Source organism: Syngnathus typhle, linkage group LG3, assembly GCF_033458585.1.
Source record: "Syngnathus typhle isolate RoL2023-S1 ecotype Sweden linkage group LG3, RoL_Styp_1.0, whole genome shotgun sequence".
NCBI classification, from domain to species: Eukaryota; Metazoa; Chordata; class Actinopteri; order Syngnathiformes; family Syngnathidae; genus Syngnathus; species Syngnathus typhle.
Genome location: NC_083740.1, coordinates 11,553,279 through 11,579,909, shown reverse-complemented (window position 1 = coordinate 11,579,909; position 26,631 = coordinate 11,553,279). Strand labels below are relative to the sequence as shown.

Sequence of the window (26,631 nt, the reverse complement as noted above, 5' to 3'; positions counted from 1 at the left end):
CGGCTCTTGGTCATGTTTATCCCCGCCCCCTAGATGGACTCGATTAAGCACAGTGCGGCTCCAAGACGCGGGTCGCGTCCCTGAGCTACACAATGTTTGCTACTCCCGGACACTGTAAGGTAATTATGATTCACGTTAACGTCTAATATTCTCGCTAAATTCTGCTACAATCTATTAAAGTGATGCATGACAACCGGTAATACAGGACATACTGACATGTGTGACAACGACACTACACTTGTGTCAATATAGATTAATGCAATGGAACCTAATCCGGATTAACGATGCACGTCTGCGACAGTAAATCTGCACAATAGCGGCAATATAATTTTAATTTGATCACTGTACAGCGTCGTAGTGACCGGTTAGTGATCTAGGATTTTTTGGCAGATGTTTGATTTATGGAAGATTTATTAGAAAAAAAGAAAAACGAGTAATTTGATTTTTGATTAAATGTTCTTTTGAAAAGACTGCACACCTAAAGAAATGGAAAATACTGTTTGTGGTGATTGGGCACTAATGCAAGTCTCTTTCTCCTTTCTGTGTTGTAGAAATTTGGGGTTATGTGAGGATTTGGCAACAATATACAGTTTAAAAGAAAGTGTGGGGGGGAGGAATAAAATTCAAGAAGGCACCCTTAAAGGGAAAAAACTCAACCTTGACTGATCATTGGAAGCTTTGGAAGCAAAATAAGTGAAGCATGCACAGTCACAAGATGGGTATGAGGCTGCGCTACAGACTGACCTTCCTGTCTGGGGTGCTTGAGTGTCTCTGCTTTGCTGGTGTTGTGTTTGGGTATGCCTCCTTGGTGTTTGTGTTGAAGAAGGATGGCTACTTCAGTCAGCTGTGTGTCAGTGCTCCTGACAGCAATGTCACAACTGCTATTAAAGGTAAGAGACACAATAAATATATTGTTTAAGAAGCCGGTGGGCGTTTTGCATAGTACCGTAATTTTCGGACTATAAGTCGCACCGGAGTATAAATCGCACCAGCCATAAAATGCCCAAAAAAGTGAAAAAAAACATATATATGTATATAAGTCGCTCCTGAGTATAAGTCGCCCCCCTACCCAAACTATGAAAAAAACACGATTTATAGTCCGAAAATTACGGTAAGTGCCATTAACAGTCTGGCCATGAAGGGAGAAATATCTCAGGATCAGGAGCGAGTCTCAGTCTCCCCAATTGTCCAACAGCAGTGATATAATAGTTTATATTTTTTTAAAAGTCATTAAATATTGGGACAAATCTGCTGCGTTGGCAAACTACAGTAGCCCCTCGCTTCTACACATGCCCAAGCTATGTCCCACTATCATAGCTACACAAACATATTTATCATTTGCATGAGAAAGAATTGCCTTCCAAAACCAAATTCTTTGTCTTTTGTGTATTTTGATGGATAAATGTCTGAGCCAGGCCACATGGGAACTGTTCCCCACCGTGGAAAACAAAATGCACAATATGATTCCCTTCAATCACATCTTTGAGGACACAAATATTTCCCTGTAATGCAAGTGGTTGCTGCTATGGGGTTGAGAAGATATGAGCCACTTATTGCATTGACAAATAGATTGTCACATATCCTGGGGACTGGGGGTAATGTGGTTGTCAAGATGGGCTTTGAGTAATGAGACGTGCAGCGGTTGCAGAGCAGTTGGAGTTCATGTTGGTACTTGTGATGGAGGCCAAAACAGATAGTGTCAGTATGGGAGGCAACAAGATTGTGGATCAGTTTAGCGGTTGGTTGGGAGGAGGGGATGGGATGGAGGCATTTGATGTTGCGTCAGTGGATTTTAGATGTGGTTTGTAGGTCCCATGTTTTCTGTAAGAAGCATTGAAATATCTCTCCTTGTTTGCTAATCTGTCTAGCTCCATGTCCTCGTTAAGGTTTGTACAAATATGTCATGCCACACCCCAAAAAAGAAAAAAAAAGACTACAGATTTAAAAAAAAAGTAATTCCCGACTGCACTGTGGAGCTTCGAACAGCATGGGCACTGCACACACGTTATTTTGCCACTTTAAGACGGCAAAAATCTCTGTGCACGTTGAGGCAGGTATTGAGCCTGCATGGCATATGTTGTGTTCCACAAGAATATCTGAGTCAGGATTTTAATCACTCGTCTTCCTGAAATTGGATCTCCAACTCGGCAAGACAGAGGATTTTTACAAGCCCAACATAAAATGCATGTCCTTCACCTGCTACTCATGGAAATACCCTAGTTACCGTATTTTCCGCCCTATAAGGCGCACCTAAAAACCTCAAATTTTCTCAAAAACCAACAGTGCGCCTTATAGTCCGGTGCGCCTTATATATGGACCAAATTCCTAAATTCAAACTGGCCCAAAGCATTGTGTCATGAAATCAATCATAAGTGGCCCGCTGAAGACTATGAATCATGACTCAAAAAGACTATGGATCATTATTTTATGATTATAAAGTAATTTGTTAAATAAAGTTGAAGTAAAAAAGATAAAATGGAGAATGATTTGATTTGGATTAAAAATCTGACATGATGCATTAATGGTGCGCCTTATAGTCCGGTGCGCCTTATATAAGGACAAAGTTTTAAAATGGGCCATTCATTGAAGGTGCGCCTTATAGTCCGGTGCCCCTTATAGGCCGGAAAATACGGTACTTGTTTTGTTGCATGTTTGTAGGGCTGCAAAGGGCTGACAGCGCGCAACTCTGAATTTATAATGTTATGACCTTGAAATCTTCAGTGGTGAACTAATATGTGCTTTTGTTCCCTGTTTCATCTTTGCAGACTGCAGTAGTCAGGATGAGAAGTTTGCTCTGGTTTTCACCATTGCATCTTTCCTCAACAACTTTATGAATCTATTTTCCGGATTCATTTTTGATCGCTTTGGCACAATGATAACCAGGCTGCTGGCAATGTGAGTTTTTCCTCTTTACCCTATACAGGTATCATATTCTATTGAGACCACTTACATTTCACAGAATGAGCCTTTCCGCCTTACCTAAAACAAAAAATAAACCCACAAACAAACTAGAATTTTGCAATTTCTGGAGAAATTGCGTGTGAAGGCGAAATGTATGAATAACTTCTTCGGGGAATGCTGCCGAACGATGTTGAAACGTGTTGAATTACTTGAGAAATGTAGAAAATTTGGAGAATTTGTGGCGAATTTCAAAATAAAAGATGTGAAGTTTTTGGTAAGTGGGAAGTTGTGGAATAGGTCGAAAAATGATGAACAGTTGAAAGTTGGAATGGGTTGAATCGGTTGAAAAATGTAGAAATGAGAAGGGAAAAGGGAATTGGGTGTGAATTTCAAAATAAAAGATGTGAAGTTTTTGAGGAGTGGGAAGTTGTGGAATAGGTAGAAAAATGATGAACAGTTGAAAGTTGGAATGGGTTGAATCGGTTGAAAAATGTAGAAATGAGAAGGGAAAAGGGAATTGTGTGTGAATTTCAAAATAAAAGATGTAAAGTTTTTGGTAAGTGGGAAGTTGTGGAATAGGTAGAAAAATGATGAACAGTTGAAAGTTGGAATGGGTTGAATCGGTTGAAAAATGTAGAAATGAGAAGGGAAAAGGGAATTGAGTGTGAATTTCAAAATAAAAGATGTGAAGTTTTTGGTAAGTGGGAAGTTGTGGAATAGGTAGAAAAATGATGAACAGTTGAAAGTTGGAATGAGTTGAATCGGTTGAAAAATGTAGAAATGAGAAGGGAAAAGGGAATTGGGTGTGAATTTCAAAATAAAAGATGTGAAGTTTTTGGTAAGTGGGAAGTTGTGGAATAGGTAGAAAAATGATGAACAGTTGAAAGTTGGAATGGGTTGAATCGGTTGAAAAATGTAGAAATGAGAAGGGAAAAAGGAATTGGGTGTGAATTTCAAAATAAAAGATGTGAAGTATTTGGGAAGTTGTGGAATAGGTAGAAAAATGATGAACAGTTGAAAGTTGGAATGGGTTGAATCGGTTGAAAAATGTAGAAATTAGAGTACAAAAAATGAATTTGAGAGAATTTTGGTTGAATTTCAAAATAAAAGATGTGAAGTTTTTGGTAAGTGGGAAGTTGTGGAATAGGTAGAAAAATGATGAACAGTTGAAAGTTGGAATGGGTTTAATCGGTTGAAAAATGTAGAAATGAGAAGGGAAAAGGAAATTGGGTGTGAATTTCAAAATAAAAGATGTGAAGTTTTTGGTAAGTGGGAAGTTGTGGAATAGGTAGAAAAATGATGAACAGTTGAAAGTTGGAATGGGTTGAATCGGTTGAAAAATGTAGAAATGAGAAGGGAAAAGGAATTGGGTGTGAATTTCAAAATAAAAGATATGAAGCTTTTGGTAAGTGGGAAGTTGTGGAATCGGTAGAAAAATAATGAACAGTTGAAAGTTGGAATGGGTTGAATCGGTTGAAAAATGTAGAAATTAGAGTAGAAAAACGAAATTTTAGAGAATTTTGGTTGAATTTCAAAATAAAAGATGTGAAGTTTTTGGTAAGTGGGACGTTGTGGAATAGGTAGGCAAAAGATGAACAGTTGAAAGTTGGAACGAGTTGAATCGGTTGAAAAATGTAGAAGTTAGAGGTGAAAAACGAAATTTTGTGAATATTTGTCGGAATTTTCAACGTGAAAACGTGAAATTTTCGAATTTGGGAATGTCGAGAATCCTTCCGAATGTGATTAGAATGTGCTGAATGATGTGAATTTCAAATTGGAACGACGTAAATGTGAAATGTCGAATGTGCCATTAAGAATGAATGGGGAAAAATTTGTCGGAATTTGGGGAATTTTGCGGAATCGGAAAATTTTCGGAATGAGAAAAATACAAGCGCTCATCGCGTGAATATTTGGAATACGTGAAAAGTGGAATGGAGTGAATCGGATGAATTATGCGGAAGATGAAACTGGACAAAAAAGTGTGGAGAATAAAAGAGAATAATAATAATAACTAGAATTTTGCAATTTCTGGAGAAATTGCGTGTGAAGGCGAAATGTATGAATAACTTTTTCGGGGAATGCTGCCGAACGATGTTGAAACGTGTTGAATTACTTGAGAAATGTAGAATATTTGGAGAATTTGTGGCAAATTTCAAAATAAAAGATGTGAAGTTTTTGGTAAGTGGGAAGTTGTGGAATAGGTCGAAAAATGATGAACAGTTGAAAGTTGGAATGGGTTGAATCGGTTGAAAAATGTAGAAATGAGAAGGGAAAAAGGAATTGGGTGTGAATTTCAAAATAAAAGATGTGAAGGTTTTGGGAAGTTGTGGAATAGGTGGAAAAATGATGAACAGTTGAAAGTTGGAATGGGTTGAATCGGTTGAAAAATGTAGAAATGAGAAGGGAAAAGGGAATTGGGTGTGAATTTCAAAATAAAAGATGTGAAGTTTTTGGTAAGTGGGAAGTTGTGGAATAGGTAGAAAAATGATGAACAGTTGAAAGTTGGAATGGGTTGAATCGGTTGAAAACTGTAGAAATGAGAAGGGAAAAGGGAATTGGGTGTGAATTTCAAAATAAAAGATGTGAAGTTTTTGGTAAGTGGGAAGTTGTGGAATAGGTAGAAAAATGATGAACAGTTGAAAGTTGGAATGGGTTGAATCGGTTGAAAAATGTAGAAATGAGAAGGGAAAAGGAAATTGGGTGTGAATTTCAAAATAAAAGATGTGAAGTTTTTGGTAAGTGGGAAGTTGTGGAATAGGTAGAAAAATGATGAACAGTTGAAAGTTGGAATGGGTTGAATCGGTTGAAAAATGTAGAAATGAGAAGGGAAAAGGAAATTGGGTGTGAATTTCAAAATAAAAGACGTGAAGTTTTTGGTAAGTGGGAAGTTGTGGAATAGGTAGAAAAATGATGAACAGTTGAAAGTTGGAATGGGTTGAATCGGTTGAAAAATGCAGAAATGAGAAGGGAAAAGGAATTGGGTGTGAATTTCAAAATAAAAGATGTGAAGTTTTTGGTAAGTGGGAAGTTGTGGAATAGGTCGAAAAATGATGAACAGTTGAAAGTTGGAATGGGTTGAATCGGTTGAAAAATGTAGAAATGAGAAGGGAAAAGGGAATTGGGTGTGAATTTCAAAATAAAAGATGTGAAGTTTTTGGTAAGTGGGAAGTTGTGGAATAGGTAGAAAAATGATGAACAGTTGAAAGTTGGAATGGGTTGAATCGGTTGAAAAATGTAGAAATGAGAAGGGAAAAGGGAATTAGGTGTGAATTTCAAAATAAAAGAATTGAAGTTTTTGGTAAGTGGGAAGTTGTGGAATAGGTAGAAAAATGATGAACAGTTGAAAGTTGGAATGGGTTGAATCGGTTGAAAAATGTAGAAATGAGAAGGGAAAAAGGAATTGGGTGTGAATTTCAAAATAAAAGATGTGAAGTTTTTGGGAAGTTGTGGAATAGGTAGAAACATGATGAACAGTTGAAAGTTGGAATGGGTTGAATCGGTTGAAAAATGTAGAAATTAGAGTACAAAAACGGAATTTGAGAGAATCTTGGTTGAATTTCAAAATAAAAGATGTGAAATTTTTGGTAAGTGGGAAGTTGTGGAATAGGTAGAAAAATGATGAACAGTTGAAAGTTGGAATGGGTTGAATCGGTTGAAAAATGTAGAAATGAGAAGGGAAAAGGGAATTGGGTGTGAATTTCAAAATAAAAGATGTGAAGTTTTTGGTAAATGGGAAGTTGTGGAATAGGTCGAAAAATGATGAACAGTTGAAAGTTGGAATGGGTTGAATCGGTTGAAAAATGTAGAAATGAGAAGGGAAAGGGAATTGGGTGTGAATTTCAAAATAAAAGATGTGAAGCTTTTGGTAAGTGGGAAGTTGTGGAATCGGTAGAAAAATAATGAACAGTTGAAAGTTGGAATGGGTTGAATCGGTTGAAAAATGTAGAAATTAGAGTAGAAAAACGAAATTTTAGAGAATTTTGGTTGAATTTCAAAATAAAAGATGTGAAGTTTTTGGTAAGTGGGACGTTGTGGAATAGGTAGGCAAAGGATGAACAGTTGAAAGTTTGAACGAGTTGAATCGGTTGAAAAATGTAGAAGTTAGAGGTAAAAAAACGAAATTTTGTGAAAATTTGTCGGAATTTTTAACGTGAAAACGTGAAATTTTCGAATTTGGGAATTTTGGGAATGTCGAGAATCCTTCCGAATGTGATTAGAATGTGTTGAATGATGTGAATTTGAAATTGGAACGACGTAAATGTGAAATGTAGAATGTGCCATTAAGAATGAATGGGGAAAAATTTGTCGGAATTTTGGGAATTTTGCGGAATCGGTAAATTTTCGGAACGAGAAAAATGGAAGTGCTCGTCGCGTGAATATTTGGAATACGTGAAAAGTGGAATGGAGTGAATCGGATGAATTATGTGGAAGATGAAACGTGTCGAAAAAGTGTGGAGAATAAAATAGAAGAATAATAATAATAACTAGAATTTTGCAATTTCTGGAGAAATTGCGTGTGAAGGCGAAATGTATGAATAACTTTTTCGGGGAATGCTGCCGAACGATGTTGAAACGTGTTGAATTACTTGAGAAATGTAGAATATTTGGAGAATTTGTGGTGAATTTCAAAATTGAAAGTTTGGAATATTTGGTAAGTGGGAAGTTGTGGAATAGGTAGGCAAAAGATGAACAGTTGAAAGTTGGAATGGGTTGAATCGGTAGAAAAATTTAGAAGTTAGAGTAGAAAAACGAAATTTTGGAGAATTTGGTTGAATTTTAAATTTGGAATTGTTGGTAAGTGGGAAGTTGTGGAATAGGTAGGCAAAAGATGAACAGTTGAAAGTTGGAACGGGTTGAATCAGTTAAAAAATGTAGAAGTTAGAGCAAATGTTGAATCCCCATAGAGAATGAATGGGAAAATAAAAAAAAGCAATTGCGCCAAAATCTTTCTAGATTTGGAACAAAACCAAAAAAAACGGCCTCAGGAGGTTCACTTTTGGGGTAAAAATGTTGAAACGGGTTATATCGGACAAAAAACGAAGACGTAAGCGCAAATGTAGCTATTTGGGGCACTTAGTGTTGAAATAAGGTCACTTCCGGCTTGATTCGGGTCATTTCCGGTCTAATTTGGGTCACTTCCGGTTTATTTGGGTCACTTCCGGTTTAAAACAGGTCACTTCCGGTTTAGCTGAGGTCACTTCCGGTTTATTTGGGGTAATTTCCGGTCTAAAAAGGTCACTTCCGGTTCATTTGGGGTCACTTCCGGTTTGATTTGGGGTCACTTCCGGTCTATCAGAGGTCACTTCCGGTCTATTTGGGGTCACTTCCGGTCTATTTGGGGTCACTTCCGGTCTATTTGGGGTCACTTCCGGTTTATTTGGGTCACTTCCGGTTTAATTTGGGTCACTTCCGGTTCGTCTGAGGTCACTTCCGGTTTATTAGGGGTCATTTCCGGTCTAAAAAGGTCACTTCCGGTACATTTGGGGTCACTTCCGGTTTGATTTGGGGTCACTTCCGGTTTACCTGAGGTCACTTCCGGTCTATTTGGGGTCACTTTCGGTTTGATTTGGGGCACTTCCGGTTCATTCTGGGTTCATTGGTGGCACTTCAGGGTCATCCAAGATGGCCGCCACACTGGAATTGGGGGTCAAGGGTTGAATTGTGTAAGCATAGTGGAAGTGGGGGTGAATGGGAGTGAATGTGGGAAGAATAAGGTGAATTAAGTGAATAAATTTGGAATGGGTTGAATCGGTTGAAAAATGTAGAAATGAGAAGGGAAAAAGGAATTGGGTGTGAATTTCAAAATAAAAGATGTGAAGTTTTTGGTAAGTGGGAAGTTGTGGAATAGGTAGAAAAATGATGAACAGTTGAAAGTTGGAATGGGTTGAATCGGTTGAAAAATGTAGAAATGAGAAGGGAAAAAGGAATTGGGTGGGAATTTCAAAATAAAAGATGTGAAGTTTTTGGGACGTGGGAAGTTGTGGAATAGGTAGAAAAATGATGAACAGTTGAAAGTTGGAACGGGTTGAATCGGTTGAAAAATGTAGAAATTAGAGTGGAATAACGGAATTTGAGAGAATTTTGGTTGAATTTCAAATTTGAAAATTTGGAATTTTTGGTAAGTGGGAAGTTGTGGAATAGGTAGGCAAAAGATGAACAGTTGAAAGTTGGAATGGGTTGAATCGGTTGAAAAATGTAGAAGTTAGAGGTGAAAAACGAAATTTTGTGAAATGTCGAATGTGCCATTAAGAATGGATGGGGAAAAATTTGTCGGAATTTTGGGAATTTTGCGGAATCGGAAAATTTTCGGAATGAGAAAAATACAAGCACCCCTTTCCTGAATATTTGGAATACGTGAAAAGTAGAATGGAGTGAATCGGATGAATTATGTGAAAGATGAAACGGGACAAAAAAGTGAGGAGAATAAAATAGAAGAATAATAATAACTAGAATTTTGCAATTTCTGGAGAAATTGCGTGTGAAGGCGAAATGTATGAATAACTTTTTCGGGGAATGCTGCCGAACGATGTTGAAACGTGTTGAATTACTTGAGAAATGTAGAATATTTGGAGAATTTGTGGTGAATTTCAAAATTGAAAGTTTGGAATATTTGGTAAGTGGGAAGTTGTGGAATAGGTAGGCAAAAGATGAACAGTTGAAAGTTGGAATGGGTTGAATCGGTAGAAAAATGTAGAAGTTAGAGTAGAAAAACGAAATTTTGGAGAATTTGGTTGAATTTTAAATTTGGAATTGTTGGTAAGTGGGAAGTTGTGGAATAGGTAGGCAAAAGATGAACAGTTGAAAGTTGGAACGGGTTGAATCAGTTAAAAAATGTAGAAGTTAGAGCAAATGTTGAATCCCCATAGAGAATGAATGGGAAAATAAAAAAAAGCAATTGCGCCAAAATCTTTCTAAATTTGGAACAAAACCAAAAAAAACGGCCTCAGGAGGTTCACTTTTGGGGTAAAAATGTTGAAACGGGTTAAATCGGACAAAAAACGAAGACGTTAGCGCAAATGTAGCTATTTGGGGCACTTAGTGTTGAAATAAGGTCACTTCCGGCTTGATTCGGGTCATTTCCGGTCTAATTTGGGTCACTTCCGGTTTATTTGGGTCACTTCCGGTTTAAAACAGGTCACTTCCGGTTTAGCTGAGGTCACCTCCGGTTTATTTGGGGTCATTTCCGGTCTAAAAAGGTCACTTCCGGTTCATTTTGGGTCACTTCCGGTTTGATTTGGGGTCACTTCCGGTTGACCAGAGGTCACTTCCGGTCTATTTGGGGTCACTTCCGGTCTATTTGGGGTCACTTCCGGTTTATTTGGGTCACTTCCGGTTTAATGTGGGTCACTTCCGGTTCGTCTGAGGTCACTTCCGGTTTATTAGGGGTCATTTCCGGTCTAAGAAGGTCACTTCCGGTACATTTGGGGTCACTTCCGGTTTGATTTGGGGTCACTTCCGGTTTACCTGAGGTCACTTCCGGTCTATTTGGGGTCACTTCCGGTTTATTTGGGTCACTTCCGGTTTATTTGGGTCACTTCCGGTTTAATTTGGGTCACTTCCGGTTCGTCTGAGGTCACTTCCGGTTTATTAGGGGTCATTTCCGGTCTAAAAAGGTCACTTCCGGTACATTTGGGGTCACTTCCGGTTTGATTTGGGGTCACTTCCGGTTTACCTGAGGTCACTTCCGGTCTATTTGGGGTCACTTTCGGTTTGATTTGGGTCACTTCCGGTTTATTTGGGTCACTTCCGGTTTAATTTGGGTCACTTCCGGTTCGTCTGAGGTCACTTCCGGTTTATCAGGGGTCATTTCCGGTCTAAAAAGATCACTTCCGGTACATTTGGGGTCACTTCCGGTTTGATTTGGGGTCACTTCCGGTTTACCCGAGGTCACTTCCGGTCTATTTGGGGTCACTTCTGGTCTATTTGAGGTCACTTCCGGTTTATTTGGGTCACTTCCGGTTTAATTTGGGTCACTTCCGGTTCGTCTGAGGTCACTTCCGGTTTATAAGGGGTTGTTTCCGGTCTAAAAAGGTCACTTCCGGTACATTTGGGGTCACTTCCGGTTTGATTTGGGGTCACTTCCGGTTTACCTGAGGTCACTTCCGGTCTATTTGGGGTCACTTTCGGTTTGATTTGGGGCACTTCCGGTTCATTCTGGGTTCATTGGGGGCACTTCAGGGTCATCCAAGATGGCCGCCACACTGGAATTGGGGGTCAAGGGTTGAATTGTGTAAGCATAGTGGAAGTGGGGGTGAATGGGAGTGAATGTGGGAAGCATAGTGGAAGTGGGGGTGAATGGGAGTGAATGTGGGAAGCATAAGGTGAATAAGGGGAATAAATGTGGAATGGGTTGAATCGGTCGAAAAATGTAGAAATTAGAGTAGAAAAACGAAATTTTAGAGAATTTTGGTTGAATTTCAAATTTGAGAATTTGGAATTTTTGGTAAGTGGGAAGTTGTGGAATAGGTAGGCAAAAGATGAACAGTTGAAAGTTGGAATGGGTTGAATCGGTTGAAAAATGTAGAAAGTAGAGTGGAATAACGGAATTTTAGAGAATTTTGGTTGAATTTCAAATTTGAAAATTTGGAATTTTTGGTAAGTGGGAAGTTGTGGAATAGGTAGGCAAAAAATTAACAGTTGAAAGTTGGAATGGGTTGAATCGGTTGAAAAATGTAGAAGTTAGAGGTGAAAAACGAAATTTTGTGAAATGTCGAATGTGCCATTAAGAATGGATGGGGAAAAATTTGTCGGAATTTTGGGAATTTTGCGGAATCGGAAAATTTTCGGAATGAGAAAAATACAAGCCACCCTTTCCTGAATATTTGGAATACGTGAAAAGTGGAATGGAGTGAATCGGATGAATTTTGTGAAAGAAGAAGCGGGACAGAAAAGTGAGGAGAATAAAATAGAAGAATAATAATAATAACTAGAATTTTGCAATTTCTGGAGAAATTGCGTGTGAAGGCGAAATGTATGAATAACTTTTTCGGGGAATGCTGCCGAATGATGTTGAAACGTGTTGAATTACTTGAGAAATGTAGAATATTTGGAGAATTTGTGGTGAATTTCAAAATTGAAAGTTTGGAATATTTGGTAAGTGGGAAGTTGTGGAATAGGTAGGCAAAAGATGAACAGTTGAAAGTTGGAATGGGTTGAATCGGTTGAAAAATGTAGAAATTAGAGTAGAAAAACGAAATTTTGGAGAATTTGGTTGAATTTCGAATTTGGAATTTTTGGTAAGTGGGAAGTTGTGGAATAGGTAGGCAAAAGATGTACAGTTGAAAGTTGGAACGGGTTGAATCAGTTAAAAAATGTAGAAGTTAGAGCAAATGTTGAATCCCCATAGAGAATGAATGGGAAAATAAAAAAAAGCAATTGCGCCAAAATCTTTCTAAATTTGGAACAAAACAAAAAAAACGGCCTCAGGAGATTCACTTTTGGGGTAAAAATGTTGAAACGGGTTAAATCAGACAAAAAACGAAAAAGTTAGCGCAAATGTAGCTATTTGGGCCACTCAGTGTTGAAATAAGGTCACTTCCGGTTTGATTCGGGTCACTTCCGGTCTATTTGGGGTCACTTCCGGTTTATTTGGGTCACTTCCGGTTTAATTTGGGTCACTTCCGGTTCGTCTGAGGTCACTTCCGGTTTACCAGAGGTCACTTCCGGTCTAAAAAGGTCACTTCCGGTTCATTTTGGGTCACTTCCGGTTTGATTTGGGGTCACTTCCGGTTTACCAGAGGTCACTTCCGGTCTATTTGGGGTCACTTCCGGTCTATTTGGGGTCACTTCCGGTCTATTTGGGGTCACTTCCGGTTTATTTGGTTCACTTCCGGTTTAATTTGGGTCACTTCCGGTTCGTCTGAGGTCACTTCCGGTTTATCAGGGGTCATTTCCGGTCTAAAAGGGTCACTTCCGGTACATTTGGGGTCACTTCCGGTTTGATTTGGGGTCACTTCCGGTTTACCTGAGGTCACTTCCGGTCTATTTGGGGTCACTTTCGGTTTGATTTGGGGCACTTCCGGTTCATTTTGGGTTCATTGGGGGCACTTGAGGGTCAATCCAAGATGGCCGCCACACTGGAATTGGGGGTCAAGGGTTGAATGTGTAAGCGTAGTGGAAGTGGGGGTGAATGGGAGTGAATGTGGGAAGCATAAGGTGAATGCATTTGGAATGGGTTGAATCGGTCGAAAAATGTAGAAATTAGAGTAGAAAAACGAAATTTTAGAGAATTTTGGTTGAATTTCAAATTTGAGAATTTGGAATTTTTGGTAAGTGGGAAGTTGTGGAATAGGTAGGCAAAAGATGAACAGTTGAAAGTTGGAATGGGTTGAATCGGTTGAAAAATGTAGAAATTAGAGTGGAATAACGGAATTTGAGAGAATTTTGGTTGAATTTCAAATTTGAAAATTTGGAATTTTTGGTAAGTGGGAAGTTGTGGAATAGGTAGGCAAAAGATGAACAGTTGAAAGTTGGAATGGGTTGAATCGGTTGAAAAATGTAGAAATTAGAGTGGAATAACGGAATTTGAGAGAATTTTGGTTGAATTTCAAATTTGAAAATTTGGAATTTTTGGTAAGTGGGAAGTTGTGGAATAGGTAGGCAAAAGATGAACAGTTGAAAGTTGGAATGGGTTGAATCGGTTGAAAAATGTAGAAGTTAGAGGTGAAACACGAAATTTTGTGAAATGTCGAATGTGCCATTAAGAATGGATGGGGAAAAATTTGTCGGAATTTTGGGAATTTTGCGGAATCGGAAAATTTTCGGAATGAGAAAAATACAAGCGCTCATGTCGTGAATATTTGGAATACGTGAAAAGTGGAATGGAGTGAATCGGATGAATTATGTGGAAGATGAAACGGGACAAAAAAGTGGCGGGAATAAAATAGAATAATAATAATAATAATAATAATAATAATAATAAAGTGAATGGAGTAGAATAACATATGTGTGAAGGCCTTCGCCTTCACACAATAATAATAATAAAGTGAATGGAGTAGAATAACATATGTGTGAAGGCCTTCGCCTTCACACAATAAAGTAAATGGAGTAGAATAACATATGTGTGAAGGCCTTCGCCTTCACACAATAATAATAGAGAATGGTGTAGAATAACATATGTGTGAAGGCCTTCGCCTTCACACAATAATAGAGAATGGTGTAGAATAACATATGTGTGAAGGCCTTCGCCTTCACACAATAATAGAGAATGGTGTAGAATAACATATGTGTGAAGGCCTTCGCCTTCACACAATTAATGAGGCAATACAGTGCTGAAGTGCCGAAGCAAATGAAATCAGTGATCCTTTTGTACGTGATATTTGTATCAGTTCAAATTGTCAGGATAAACGTGACAACCTAAATGTAATACCTTAAACAGACAATCAATAAATTGTACAGAAACCCATCCAAGTGACACAGTGAATGTTTCACTGCATGCCATCAATTTTGTATGGACTACTTATTATCCTCGTTGGGGTTGTGGGGGAGCTGGATGTTATTTTGCTGTTTTCCTAAAACATTGAAAAATGACTTGGGCAGTTGCTATGTGGCCGATGATATGTTTTTCATTCATCTCCAGATCTCTATACACGACTGGAACCCTTCTTGTGACCTTTGCTAATTCAAGTAGGTGCAAACAAACACACACAAGTATGAACAATACTGTCAATATTCTCCTCCAAAAGTATTGTAATCGTGTGGGTGATTCCTTTTGCCGTCGACGAGAAACGTTTGGATTTGACGTCACAGGATGAATATGAGACAAATTCTCGAAGGAAACTACAGTACTTTTTCCCTGAAACCTCATGAGCCAAATTCTGTGACGCCTTGAAAGGTTAATTGAAAAAGTTTTGTGACATACGGAAACACTTTGCCTGACAAAAATACCAACAAAACAAAAAAGAAGTTTATCAAGGGAAAGAAGTTACATTTTCTGGACTGCCTTATAACCTTACAAACAACAATGTTTACATTATGCTGCATTGAAAGCCTGGAAAAGCATCATAATATAAGAAAGGTTTGTTCATGTCAATGGGTCACAGGTTAGTTTTAGTTATATGAAATAATTGCCACTAAAGTTGAGGTTTTATTCCATTTTGTTCCATCTTTTCTAATATGTTGGCCCTATACTTTTGGAGCGGATTGGAGATCAATTTACATGTGACCTGAATTGACATCTTAATCCAAAACTAAAAGTCCTCACCCGTATTTCAGTTGAACACCTTTTTATTTCAGCACTTTCAATCCTGCTTTATCCCGCTCTGTCTTGCATTGCTGTTGGGGGGATTCTGCTCCTTATGACAAACATGCAGGTAAGAAGCGGTACAATAGTTGGACTACAACTTGTATACTGTATTACATTAGTCCTAAACTCATTTACATGATGGGTGGTGTTGGCTTGTGCAACCTAAATTATAATATCAAATATGTGACTTCAAATATTTGTTCAATGAAATTGTATTAACTCATTCTGCTCCGGGCCTTGCCTTCAGTCAGTCACGGTTAAGTTGGCAGCTATAACAACACAAGTACGCCGTTCCCTTCCCTAATCAGCTTACTCAAAGACATCCGTCCTCTTGATTGTTCCGTCGAAGCAAAATTAGTCTGTCATGTTATACACAGAATAATAATTCATTACCTGATCCAGATAATTTACTTGGCACAGTAAAGTTTTGTTCTATTGTTGTGATGTGATGGTTTTTAGTCATGAATCAACTCCAAATCTCCCGAATCCAAATAAATTCTGGGTGACACCGATGTTTGTAATGAAACGAATGATACAAAATGTCAATAAATATTCTATGATTGTGTCTTGGTGCGTCATAAAAGGTGGGCAACCTGTTTCCAGCTCATCGCTCCACCATCATCACCCTCTACAATGGTGCCTATGACTCCTCATCGGCGGTGTTTCTTGTCATGAAGGTAAACCGGTGCGCACACATGAAATGAAATAATAGCAGCATCAGAAATTATCTATGCGCGTGTGTGTGTGCGTGCGTGCGTGTGTTTGTGTGTGTATGTATGTGTATGTATGTTTGTGTGTGTGTGTGTGTGTGTGAGTGTGTGTGTGTTCCATCAGCGCACAGGGCGTGTGATGCGTCAGTGCAGTAGTGTTGGAGTAGTAGTGCCTGTAGTTTGTGCATGCTGCATGCTGCCTCTGCTTGCCACTTTTCTGCTTTCAGCTACCGCCACCGGCTAGCCCTCTGTTTCCGGGGGTGAAAAGAGGAGCCGAGTGTGTAAGTCTCCTCAGCCGGTACACAGCCTCTCCATTGCCAAGACTTGCACACGCCTCCTCGTGGCCACACACGGTAACTGGCACCTTGCGGTCCCAGGCTAAGTTGTGCAGGATCTCGGAGCAGCAGTGGGCCCCAGAGATGTGGCATGTAGGCCCACCGGTGTGTGGACACGCCCTACTGCCCATCAACCACTGTCCCGGCTGTGGGTAAACAGCTCCAGCTATGGGTAAATAGTGAAGACCTCAACGGTGGACCAGGCGGAGGATGATGGCTGACCTGAGGGGTGGCGTCACAACGGCTGGGAAGGCGGATGAAGGCTGCAGCAGAAAAGGGTCACCAGTCGTCTTGGTCTCCTTGCCACTGGACTCTGACCCCGATCTGTCAAGGACAGTGTGGTGACTGTCTGTGCACCAGTCTCCCCACTTTAAACAAAGTCACGCACAGGCGTCTTTTTCAGGGAATCCACCTTACATCCCGGATTAAAGTCCTGTGGCGACCAGTAAGTGGCAACGGGGGCAGGATTGTGAAGTCTGGAAGCCCCTAGTCACAAGCTGGCACATCAGGCGGTGGATGTTAGATGATCGTTGGGCTCCTGGACCGAGGCAGATAGAGCTCTTCGGTAGCTGCATCCACGACTGAGCAGCCCTTTTTAGGATCCACTCTGCTCACCCCTGATGGGGAAGGGGCTAGAAAAGGTGCCCTAAACATAGCCTGCCTCAAACCTCCCGACTGGATTACCGCGTTCAGAGGGATCACCAATATGCGGTCGAAACCACAAAAACATGAATTTTGGAGCATGGAATGTGCGCACACTAATGGACAGTGTAACCAGTGATAGGCCGGAGAGGAGAACCGCCATCATTGCCAGGGAACTGAGAAGATGCCGGATTGACATAGCTGCTCTTTCAGAAACCCGGCGGGCAGAGGAAGGTCATCTGAAGGAGGAAAAGGGTGGATACACTTTCTTTTGGAAAGGAAAGGCCACAGATGAGCCTAGGATCCATGGGGTTGGTTTTGCCATCAAGAACCAACTGATCAGTCAGCTCTCTGAACTCCCTGTGGGAATCAGTGAGCGCCTGATGACCCTCCGTCTGGTGCTGGTCAACAACCAGACGGCAACAGTTCTTAGTGCTTATGCACCTACCCTTGCTTCCGATGAGGACAAAAAAGAGGCCTTCTATGCCTGTCTGGATGATGTATTGTCAAAAATCCCCAAAGAGGACAAGATTATTATACTGGGAGATTTCAATGCCAGAGTGGGCCGGGACCACCACCTCTGGAAGGGCACCATTGGAAAGGAAGGCATTGGAAACATCAACTCCAACGGGGTTTTGCTTCTTAGCAAATGTGCTCAATATGACCTTACCATCACAAATACCATCTTTCGCCAGAAGAACAAACTCAAGGGTTCATGGAGACACCCTCGCTCTAAACAATGGCATCTTATTGACTATGTCATTGTCAGAGCCAGGGATCAGCGCGACGTGACCATCACAAAAGCCATGATGGATTCAGAGGCCTGCTGGACAGATCACCGCCTGATACGATCCACGATGTCCATCAGACTCAAGAGGAAGAGGAGACTCCAAAAGAAGCTGAGCCGGCAGAGACTAAACCTCGAGGCCCTGAACAACACTGCCACCCTGCAGCTGTTTCAGGCCTCTCTTGGAGAAAGCCTCATTCAGGAATACCCTGAGGACATCGAAAAACACTGGAGCCTGCTCAAGTCTTCCATCCTCGACACCTGCCGTGCCACTCTCGGGTACAAGGCCAGAAAGCATCAGGACTGGTTTGATGAGAACGACACAGAGATAGAACAGCTCATCTCCAAGAAAAGGGAAACCTTTCGTGTCTGGCAAAATGACATCACCTGCACAGCAAAGAGACAGGCCCACTCCAAAGCCAAGGCTGACGTCCAGAGCCGGGTGAGACAGATTAAAAACTCCTGGTGGACAGAAAGGGCACTGGAAATCCAGAGTTTGGCAGACTCTGGTGACACCAGAGGCTTTTTCAGCGCTACTAAGGCTGTCTACGGCCCAAGCCATCGCGGCCAAAACCCCCTACGCTCTAAAGACGGGCAGGAGCTGTTGAAGGACAATGAGTCCATAAACAACCGGTGGAGAGAGCACTTTCAGGAACTCCTCAACCGTGACAGCACAACTCAGTCAGATTTCCTCAGTCACATCCCTCAGAGTCCCATCAGGGAAGACATGGGTGAACCTCCCACTTTAGTAGAGGTCCAAGATGCCATCAGGAGCCTGAAGAACAACAAGGCCTCTGGGCCAGATGGGATCCCAGCTGAGGTCCTAAAGGAAGGTGGACTAGAGCTCCAGCGCCACCTCCATTCCCTCTTTCTGAAGGTCTGGGAAAAAGAAGTACTCCCCTCGGAGCACAGGGATGCTCTGATAGTGACCATTTTCAAGAAAGGGGACAAAGCGGATTGCGGAAACTATAGGGGCATCTCGCTCCTTTCAACAGTTGGCAAAGTACTTGCTCGTGTTCTTGCCAATCGCCTACTGCCACTGTCTGAGGAAATTCTCCCAGAATCGCAGTGCGGTTTTCGCCCATCTAGAGGCACTGCAGACATGATTTTTACAGCACGCCAACTCCAGGAGAAATGCCGTGAGCATAAACAGCCTTTGTTCATGGCTTTCATAGACCTTACAAAAGCCTTTGACACGGTGGATCGCCAGGCCCTATGGAGCATCCTTCTGAGGTATGGTTGCCCGGACAAATACGTCAGAATACTGCGTTTATTACATGACGGAATGACAGCCACAGTGCTCAATAACAGCTCTTTGACTGAGCCTTTCACTGTAGAGACAGGGGTCAAACAGGGATGCATTATTGCACCCACCCTGTTCTCTGTCTTCATTGCCGCCATACTCCACCTCATCAACAAAGAACTACCACACGGAATCCCAATATGGTACAGGACTGATGGCAGGCTCTTCAACCTTAACAGGTTCAAAGCCAAAACCAAGATCAGAACCACCACGGTCGTGGAGCTCCAGTATGCAGACGATAATGTCATAGCAGCACACTCTGCAGAAGACCTCCAGGGCATCCTGAACTCCTTTGCTAAGGCATACAGAGCCCTGGGTCTGACCGTGAACATCAAGAAGACCCAGGTGCTACATCAACCCCCACCCAACCAGCCATCTACTCCGCCCATCATAAATGTGGACAACACTGCACTTGATTATGTTCACCATTTCCCCTACCTCGGCTGTTTTCTCTCCTCCAAAGCGGACATTGACTCCGAGGTCAACCATCGCCTGAGCTGTGCCAGTGGAGCGTATGCCAGACTCCGGAAAAGAGTCTTCGAAGACCGAGACCTCCGGGTTGACACCAAGCTCCTGGTTTACAAAGCTGTGGTTCTCCCCACCTTACTTTACGGGGCAGAGTCATGGACAACCTACAGCAGGCACCTAAGAGCTCTTGAACAACACCACCAGAGAACCTTGAGGAAAATACTCCGGATCAAATGGGAGGACAGACGCACAAACATCAGCGTTCTGGAGGAAGCCAGGATACCGAGCATCACCACCTTAATAATGCAGCACCAACTCCGATGGACAGGACATCTCATCCGCATGGCTGACACCCGCCTCCCCAAACAGATGTTATACTCCCAGCTGGAGAGAGGTCCGCGAGCCCCGGGCGGGCAAAAGAAACGTTTTAAGGACAACCTCAAGACCAATCTCAAGAAATTCCAAATAACATCTCGGGACTGGGAGCGCATCGCCTTGAACAGGAACTGCTGGAGGGCAGCGGTGCAAGAAGGTGCAGCACATCACGAAAAGGAACTCCGCCGTGTCGCAGAAACCAAACGACAACTCCGAAAGGAAAGACAAAAACTGGCTCCAGCACGACCACAACCCACCGCCACTTTCCCCTGCCCACACTGCACAAAAATATGTGGATCCCGGATCGGCCTCTACGCCCACCTGCGGACCCACAAGTAGACGACCCTGAAAAGAAGACCGTCATACTCGTTCCGAGTGACTGCCGATGATGATGATGGTGTGTGTATATATATATATATATATATATATATATATATATATATATATATATATATATATATATATATATATATATATATATATATATATATATATATATATATATATCATATCATATCATATCATATATCATATCATATATATATACATACACATATATATGTAATATAGAGGGGGATTTGTGGGAACTAAAAAAAATACTGTCAGGAATGGGTTTTTTGTGTCTTGTATATATGTATATACAGGTGAGTCTACTTACATACGGATATAAAAAAGTGAATTGCATACAGTATATAATATTGCTTCACTACAAATAGATTGGAAGGTATTAGCTTATAACCAACAAAACTCACCCGCTCAAGAAATTAGTATCCAAAAAAAAACAATTAAAATAATTTTTAATATAGAAATAATATATATAACATTAGCTCATTTTAGCAAAGTGGTTGAGATGGTTGAGTGGTTGACTACAACAAAAAGTCACTGTTCCGTGTTCAACCATTAGTTCTTGTCTACTGTGCAGGTCCTACATGAACAAGGCATCTCATTGCGCTCCTCCTTCCTCTTTCTGTCCTTGTGCTCCATTTTGCACGTCGTGCGGACAATCACTCTGATGCCCAAGACTCACATCCCCTACCCCGTGCCACAGGGCTACACCTATGGGTAAGAATGTGATTTCCGCCTCGCCTGTGCGCTATACAGTTTAGACCAGAGGTGTCAAACTCATTTTTTTTGTGGGCCGCATTGTAGTCATAGCTTCTATCGGAAGGCCATTATGACTGTTAATTCAAATAAATGTATGAGCACCTCATATTATATACAGTAAAAGCTACTAAACAAACTGACAAATAACTCGTTTTCAGATCAGATTAGTAAAAACTGGACAAATATTTAAAAAAAAAAAGATATTATTAAAAGTGAAGACAATTTGCAATTCTAGTAATGACACGAATTTGATGCACAATTTGTCTTCGCGGGCCACATAAAATGATGTGGCGGGCCGTATCTGGCCCCAGGGCCTTGAGTTTGACACCTGTGGTTTAGACGTTGCATAATCTTGTAGATTGAAATGTGGAAAAGGCAACTCCTACAACGTGGAGGAGAAAATGAGGGATGAAGCCCTGGCAGTTTCAACAAAGTCAAGTTGCAGGATGAACACATCTGAGGACGAGACAGAACTCAGTAGGTCTGGAAAAGGTAATAGTTGTTAACCTCTTGGAAAAGCATAATTTTTTAGTGTTAACTACAACCGTGAAGATATCAATAAATTAACACCAGGAGCTCTATTTTATCACAGCCACACTGTTATTATAAAACCGTTCTGCCATTAGTTTCAAAATCCAGAGTGCAAGTGTTTTAGAAAAGGGTTACATCATAGATCGATTATAAAATAGTCTTGTTTAATTCAGAACACTGTTTGATCATTACGACTGTACCGCAGATTTAGTGCCAAGTTTCAGGAGTTGCGTGCTGTCTTGGTTCTTCATGTGCCACGTGATGTGGTTGTCCATCATGCAGCTGAGACATTACCTCTTCATCGGCACGCTCAATTCTATGCTCAGCCACCTGGCCAAAAATGACGCCAACCTGGGTAAATCTGCTAGTTACACAAACTAACCTAACAGGACACACAGAACTGTATTTGTCTGACTTTGTGTGCATTCTAACTCCCTCAGTGAGTCAGTACACCAACGCCTTTGCCATGACGCAGCTGTTTGGCGTGTTGTGTGCACCCTGGAATGGACTCATACTGGACAGACACAAGGGAAAGCCTCTTGGTCCCGGTAAATCGAGGATGAAACCCCCCTTTTTATTCCTCCATTACACTTTTTTGGGGCTGTGTAACGGAACCATCCCATAGAACCTCTTCCAACCAAGTTCTAGAATGTGGACTGACTGGCTGTCAGATGTTGCTTTAAGTGATGTAGCCAGGAACTCCCAGGACATGGGGATTTCCTGACAGCTGGCCACTGCCAAGCCATAAAAATTCATACAGTACACATATTGTTTTAAAACAATACTTAACCACATTTATTGAATACATACTGCCCCAATGGATGAAATTGTGAGGGTAAAGCCTCTTGGCATGCAGCGCTCATCCAGTTCATTCACTTGAATGAGAGCGAACTCTCTATTCAACTGAGTGAGAGGTCTCCAGATGTCCAAAAACAAGGCAAGGCGTACCATGGAACCTTTTGAGTAGTTTTGATCGCGATAAAGACGTTCTGCAGCCACAGCCTGTAGCGTCTGCGGTATCTCGGCTCGAAGGTCGCGGCCCCGCCTCAAGAGTCGTGGCACAGGCCAGCCGGCAGCAACCTAGTGAATTAAAGCAACTCTATTCAAATGATCATGCAAATGGCTCTTGTATCTTTTGCCACAACCTTTAATATTTCATTCATTGGTACATATGAAATGGATTATCCATCCGTTTTCTGTACCGCTTAGTCCCCACGGGGGTCGCGGGCGTGCTGGAGCCTATCCCAGCCTTCATCGGGCAGTAGGCGGGGGACACCCTGAACCGGTTGCCAGCCAATCGCAGGGCACACAGGGACAAACAACCATACGCACTCGCACTCACACCTAGGGACAATTTGGAGCGCTCAATCGGCCTACCAAGCATGTTTTTGGGATGTGGGAGTAAACCGGAGTGCCCGGGGAAAACCCACGCGGGCCCGGGGAGAACATGCAGACTCCACACAGGGAGGGCTGCCACCGAGCCGCCTGAAATAGATTATTATTATTGTAAAACAAAATATATGTGGACTGTATGTACTATATTTTTATGGTTTGGGACCGAGCAGCCGTCTCTCTGGTTTAAACCCGTAAATTGATTTCTCATCTGTGCGAATGCTTCTGTGCATTTCATGCGCTGTAATTTTGCTACATCATTTAATAGTGATTGACATTTGCCGGGTAAGGGTCAATGGCCGAGACTCGTCACTCGTGAAATCTAACGGTCAATCCCTGTGTATTGCAAATGTGCAATGCAGGCTTGCACAGTTCTGTAGCTCTCGTCGTAATTGATTGCTGCCTGTTGTGAGTGAAAAGCAACGGCGGCCTGGCCAGACCAAGCGAGGCGTAGAAGGGAAAATTTAATAGTTGATTTTGAAGAAAAGTTCAATGGTTTTGTATCACTCTTTGAAGTAAAATCTAGTCGCATTCCAAAGATTACATTTACTGTCTTCTTTCATGTGCAGTTTTGTTGCTTAGTTCATCTGAAAATACATTGCAAATCCTGTGCTGTTTCTGAACCAGAGTACAGTATCTTATTCTAGTGTCTTCACAATGTCAAGGTTACAAAAAGAGTAGCTGCCAATTCAAGGTAAAAAAAAAACAATATGTAATTTAGTGCAGGGTTCCTGACCATCGTGTGGGTAAAAATGTGTGAAGCTCTTAACAACTTTTGTTTGTTTGTTTGTAGGCGTAACAGAGAAGGAGGCAGACTTGCGTTCTGCCTCTGGCTCACTGTTCCTGACTAGCCTGCAGTGCCTGCTTTTTTCGTTGTGTGCCTCCATTCCCTCACTGCCTTTGCAGTACTTCACTTTTGTTTTGCAAGTCATCAACCGCTCCTTCATCTACGGGGGAAATGCAGTCTTCATTAGCATTGTGTGAGTGGAAAAAAAACTGGCAAATTCTCATGCTGATTATTCAGGCATTAAATTGGTCGTATAAACTGTCATTGTTTTTTCCTCAGCTTTCCAGCTTGTCACTTTGGGAAGCTTTATGGCCTTGTCCTGTCTTTGTCAGCAGTATTCTCACTACTTCAGTACCCCTGCTTTGCACTCGTTAAAGGACCTCTTGGGGGAGATCCTTTTTATGTAAGTATTTGCACTGAAAATAAATTTTTGTTGAATTTACTCAGTTTAATTTCAGGAAGCCCACAAATAGCAAAAATGTAAATTTGTGGGAGGATTTTTTCCCTTCCAAAATTTACAATTCTAATTTTGAGGGGAAAAAAAAGACAAACAGGGCGGCTCGGTTTGTAAGACAACTTACAAATATTTCTTGGTACTTTTGGCAGGGGGTGCTGGATTACATGAATAGTATTTCTATTCATTCATTTCAATAGTGAAAGATATTTGAGTGAGTTTCGAGTTACATGCGCCATCACAGAAAAAATGAACTTATATCTCAAGGTACCACTGTATATTGCTATTTACATAATCATACTGGATGTTTTGCATGTGTCCCTGGAATTGTTGTCCTGGGTGAGGTAACTGCTCCTTTAAGTACTTTTAATGTTTTCAGTGACATCCCAACCAGCAGGTTATCTTTCTTTAAACAGCGGTTACTTGCAGAACAAATATTTAGACTAGTTTTATAGAAAATAGATGGATGTAACTATCATGTGTGAAGCTTGATGTTATCAAGCTTAACTGTTGAACAGCAAACAGTCAGCTTGACAAGTGAATCTTGTTGGTAGGTGATGGTCCAACACATGACGTTATAGGCCGTTAGCATTTCTATGACCTATGTAATAAAGGTACAAAAATGAAGTTCAATCAGAAATCTCAACTTCTTTTGGTGAAATGGGCAAGTCGTGAACTCTAGTGTTATTTATGTGTTGCAGGTGGACATTGCCCTCACTCTGATCACTCTGCTGGTGTTTATCCATCCTTTGTACGTCTTTATCCACTGTCACAAATCAGCCGGTCTCAGGAGGAACCGGCAAACTGTCACATATAATGCCAAAGTACCCAATGTGTCAGAATAACTTAAATGTGTGTACTTGTACCGATAACAGTTTCAAGTGAGGTATATTGTGGACATTTATGTATATACTGTATATATACTGTAAGTAGTAAGGGTGTAATGATTCATCGATACACATCGAATAATCGATATAAGGCTCTACGATTTATTGGCATCGATGCTAAACGTAAACGTCGATTTATAGCGCCGTGTTTGACCTCGGACATTAGACGCGACTTTAATTTGAAATCCAGTTCATTGTTGCTTGCTTCCTCTTTCCGGGAGCAGTGAGCGGCGTGTTGTGTTGTGTGCAGAGCAGGCACGTGAAAGGGGAGTCGACAACTAGTACGCGGCTCCTGGGCTGGTGCTATGGCTAGTGTCCAAAAAGATGAGGAAATTTGCTCCCCTTTAGGCTTCAAGTCATTCGTTTGGAAGCACTTTGGATTCAGAAGGAAAGATGGCTCAACGGACAAGACACGTGCAGTTTGTAAATCCTGCCATGCGGTGATCAAATATTCAGGGAGCACAAATCTCGCCGCATATTTAAAGAAAAAACACGACATCAAAGTTCAGTGTTAAAATAAGCACTTTGTAGACTACAATACTCTTGTAACTTCCTAAATAAAGAGTTTGTAGTACCTTGTTGATTTTGCATATGAATTGTTATAAATCAGGATATTGTTCTATATTTTTTATTATTTATTTATTAAATATATCGATCGTAGAGCACTATATCGTGATATATCGTGAATGAATCGCAGCAGGCTTTAAGATATCGGCAAATATCGTATCGTAGTTCTTTGTATCGATATGATATCGTATCGTGACAAAACCCGCGATCTACACTACTTACTAAGTAGTGATTTTCTGACGAAGCCTTCAGTCTAACTGGTTAAAAGAAAAAGGTGGAATCCATCAGCTTCATAGGCACACGATCCCACCTGCTGGTCAAAACCTTGAATGCCATTTTAATGAAATGTGGTGGCCCTTTTTTAAAAAGATCATAGGGAGATGTTTTAGTTGAACACAGTTTATGCGTTCAATATGGGTAGGAAGAATTTATCTAGAACTTATCGAGTCCTACCCCTTGTTTGCATCGTACTCCAGTAAAATACACCCATGAAGAAATGTAAACTTTAATTTGTCATCTGATGTCACTCATCCATAACCAATGCGTTAATAATAATAAAAAAAATCACTTAATGGAATTCTTGACTCTTTCCATACCTTGGTACATAATGCCCCATCACATGTAACCATTACATACAATCTGTTGACAAGACATTTGTGATGGATGTACATTGAAAATTATTGCAACACAAGACTTTTAAGCATGTGGTTGTGTTTGAGGTTTGTAAAGTGTCAGGTGTTACGTGATAGCAGGTTCTCTGTTAATACGGGACAATTTGTAAGACAGTGGTGAGGCCAGCCATGATGTACGCATTGGAGACTGGAGGTGGTGAAAATGATAATAATGAGGATTATCTTTACGTGTCACAAGGTTGGATAAGATTAGAAATAGGATGCTCAGAGGGACAGCCAAGTTTAGATGTTTTTAGACAAAGATAGAACTGACTTGGGTGTTTTGGACACATCCAAAGAGGAGAGAGCTATATTGAGGATGGAGTTGACAGACAAGAGAGATGGAGAAGATTCATGGATCCAATATAGTGCAGGAAGACATGAAGGCAGGTGGCCTCTTGAGAGAATGATGCTGATGGAAAAGGATGACATGCTGAGGAAGAGAAGGACTAGTGTTTGAAGATCTGTTGAGA

At 41.1% G+C, this 26,631-nt stretch overlaps 1 protein-coding gene across 3 annotated transcripts; it reads left to right on the top strand.

Moving 5' to 3' along the window:
* Nucleotides 1-26,064, top strand: slc43a3a (solute carrier family 43 member 3a). Of its 3 annotated transcripts, none has more exons than XM_061274005.1 (13): nt 1-119; nt 552-719; nt 2,766-2,895; nt 14,480-14,526; nt 15,136-15,212; nt 15,730-15,822; nt 20,688-20,827; nt 21,228-21,361; nt 21,606-21,755; nt 21,841-21,948; nt 23,586-23,772; nt 23,859-23,982; nt 24,735-26,064. In XM_061274005.1, exons 2-13 carry the CDS (start codon nt 701-703, stop codon nt 24,876-24,878), a joined length of 1,353 nt encoding a protein of 450 aa, XP_061129989.1. In that variant the 5' UTR covers nt 1-119; nt 552-700; the 3' UTR covers nt 24,879-26,064. The 3 variants fall into 3 exon arrangements, with proteins under 3 accessions (XP_061129989.1, XP_061129988.1, XP_061129990.1); XM_061274004.1 differs by having other exon boundaries at nt 552-890; XM_061274006.1 differs by lacking the exon at nt 552-719.
* Nucleotides 26,065-26,631: the final 567 nt, after the last annotated feature.

Bases quoted from the DNA above. Each gene is read 5' to 3' on its own strand.
- slc43a3a (XM_061274004.1), top strand. From the start codon at position 701: ATGCACAGTCACAAGATGGGTATGAGGCTGCGCTACAGACTGACCTTC. The intron at 23,773-23,858 runs GTGAGTGGAAAA...TTTTTTCCTCAG, and splicing joins GCAGTCTTCATTAGCATTGT to CTTTCCAGCTTGTCACTTTG. The intron at 23,983-24,734 runs GTAAGTATTTGC...TATGTGTTGCAG, and splicing joins TTGGGGGAGATCCTTTTTAT to GTGGACATTGCCCTCACTCT.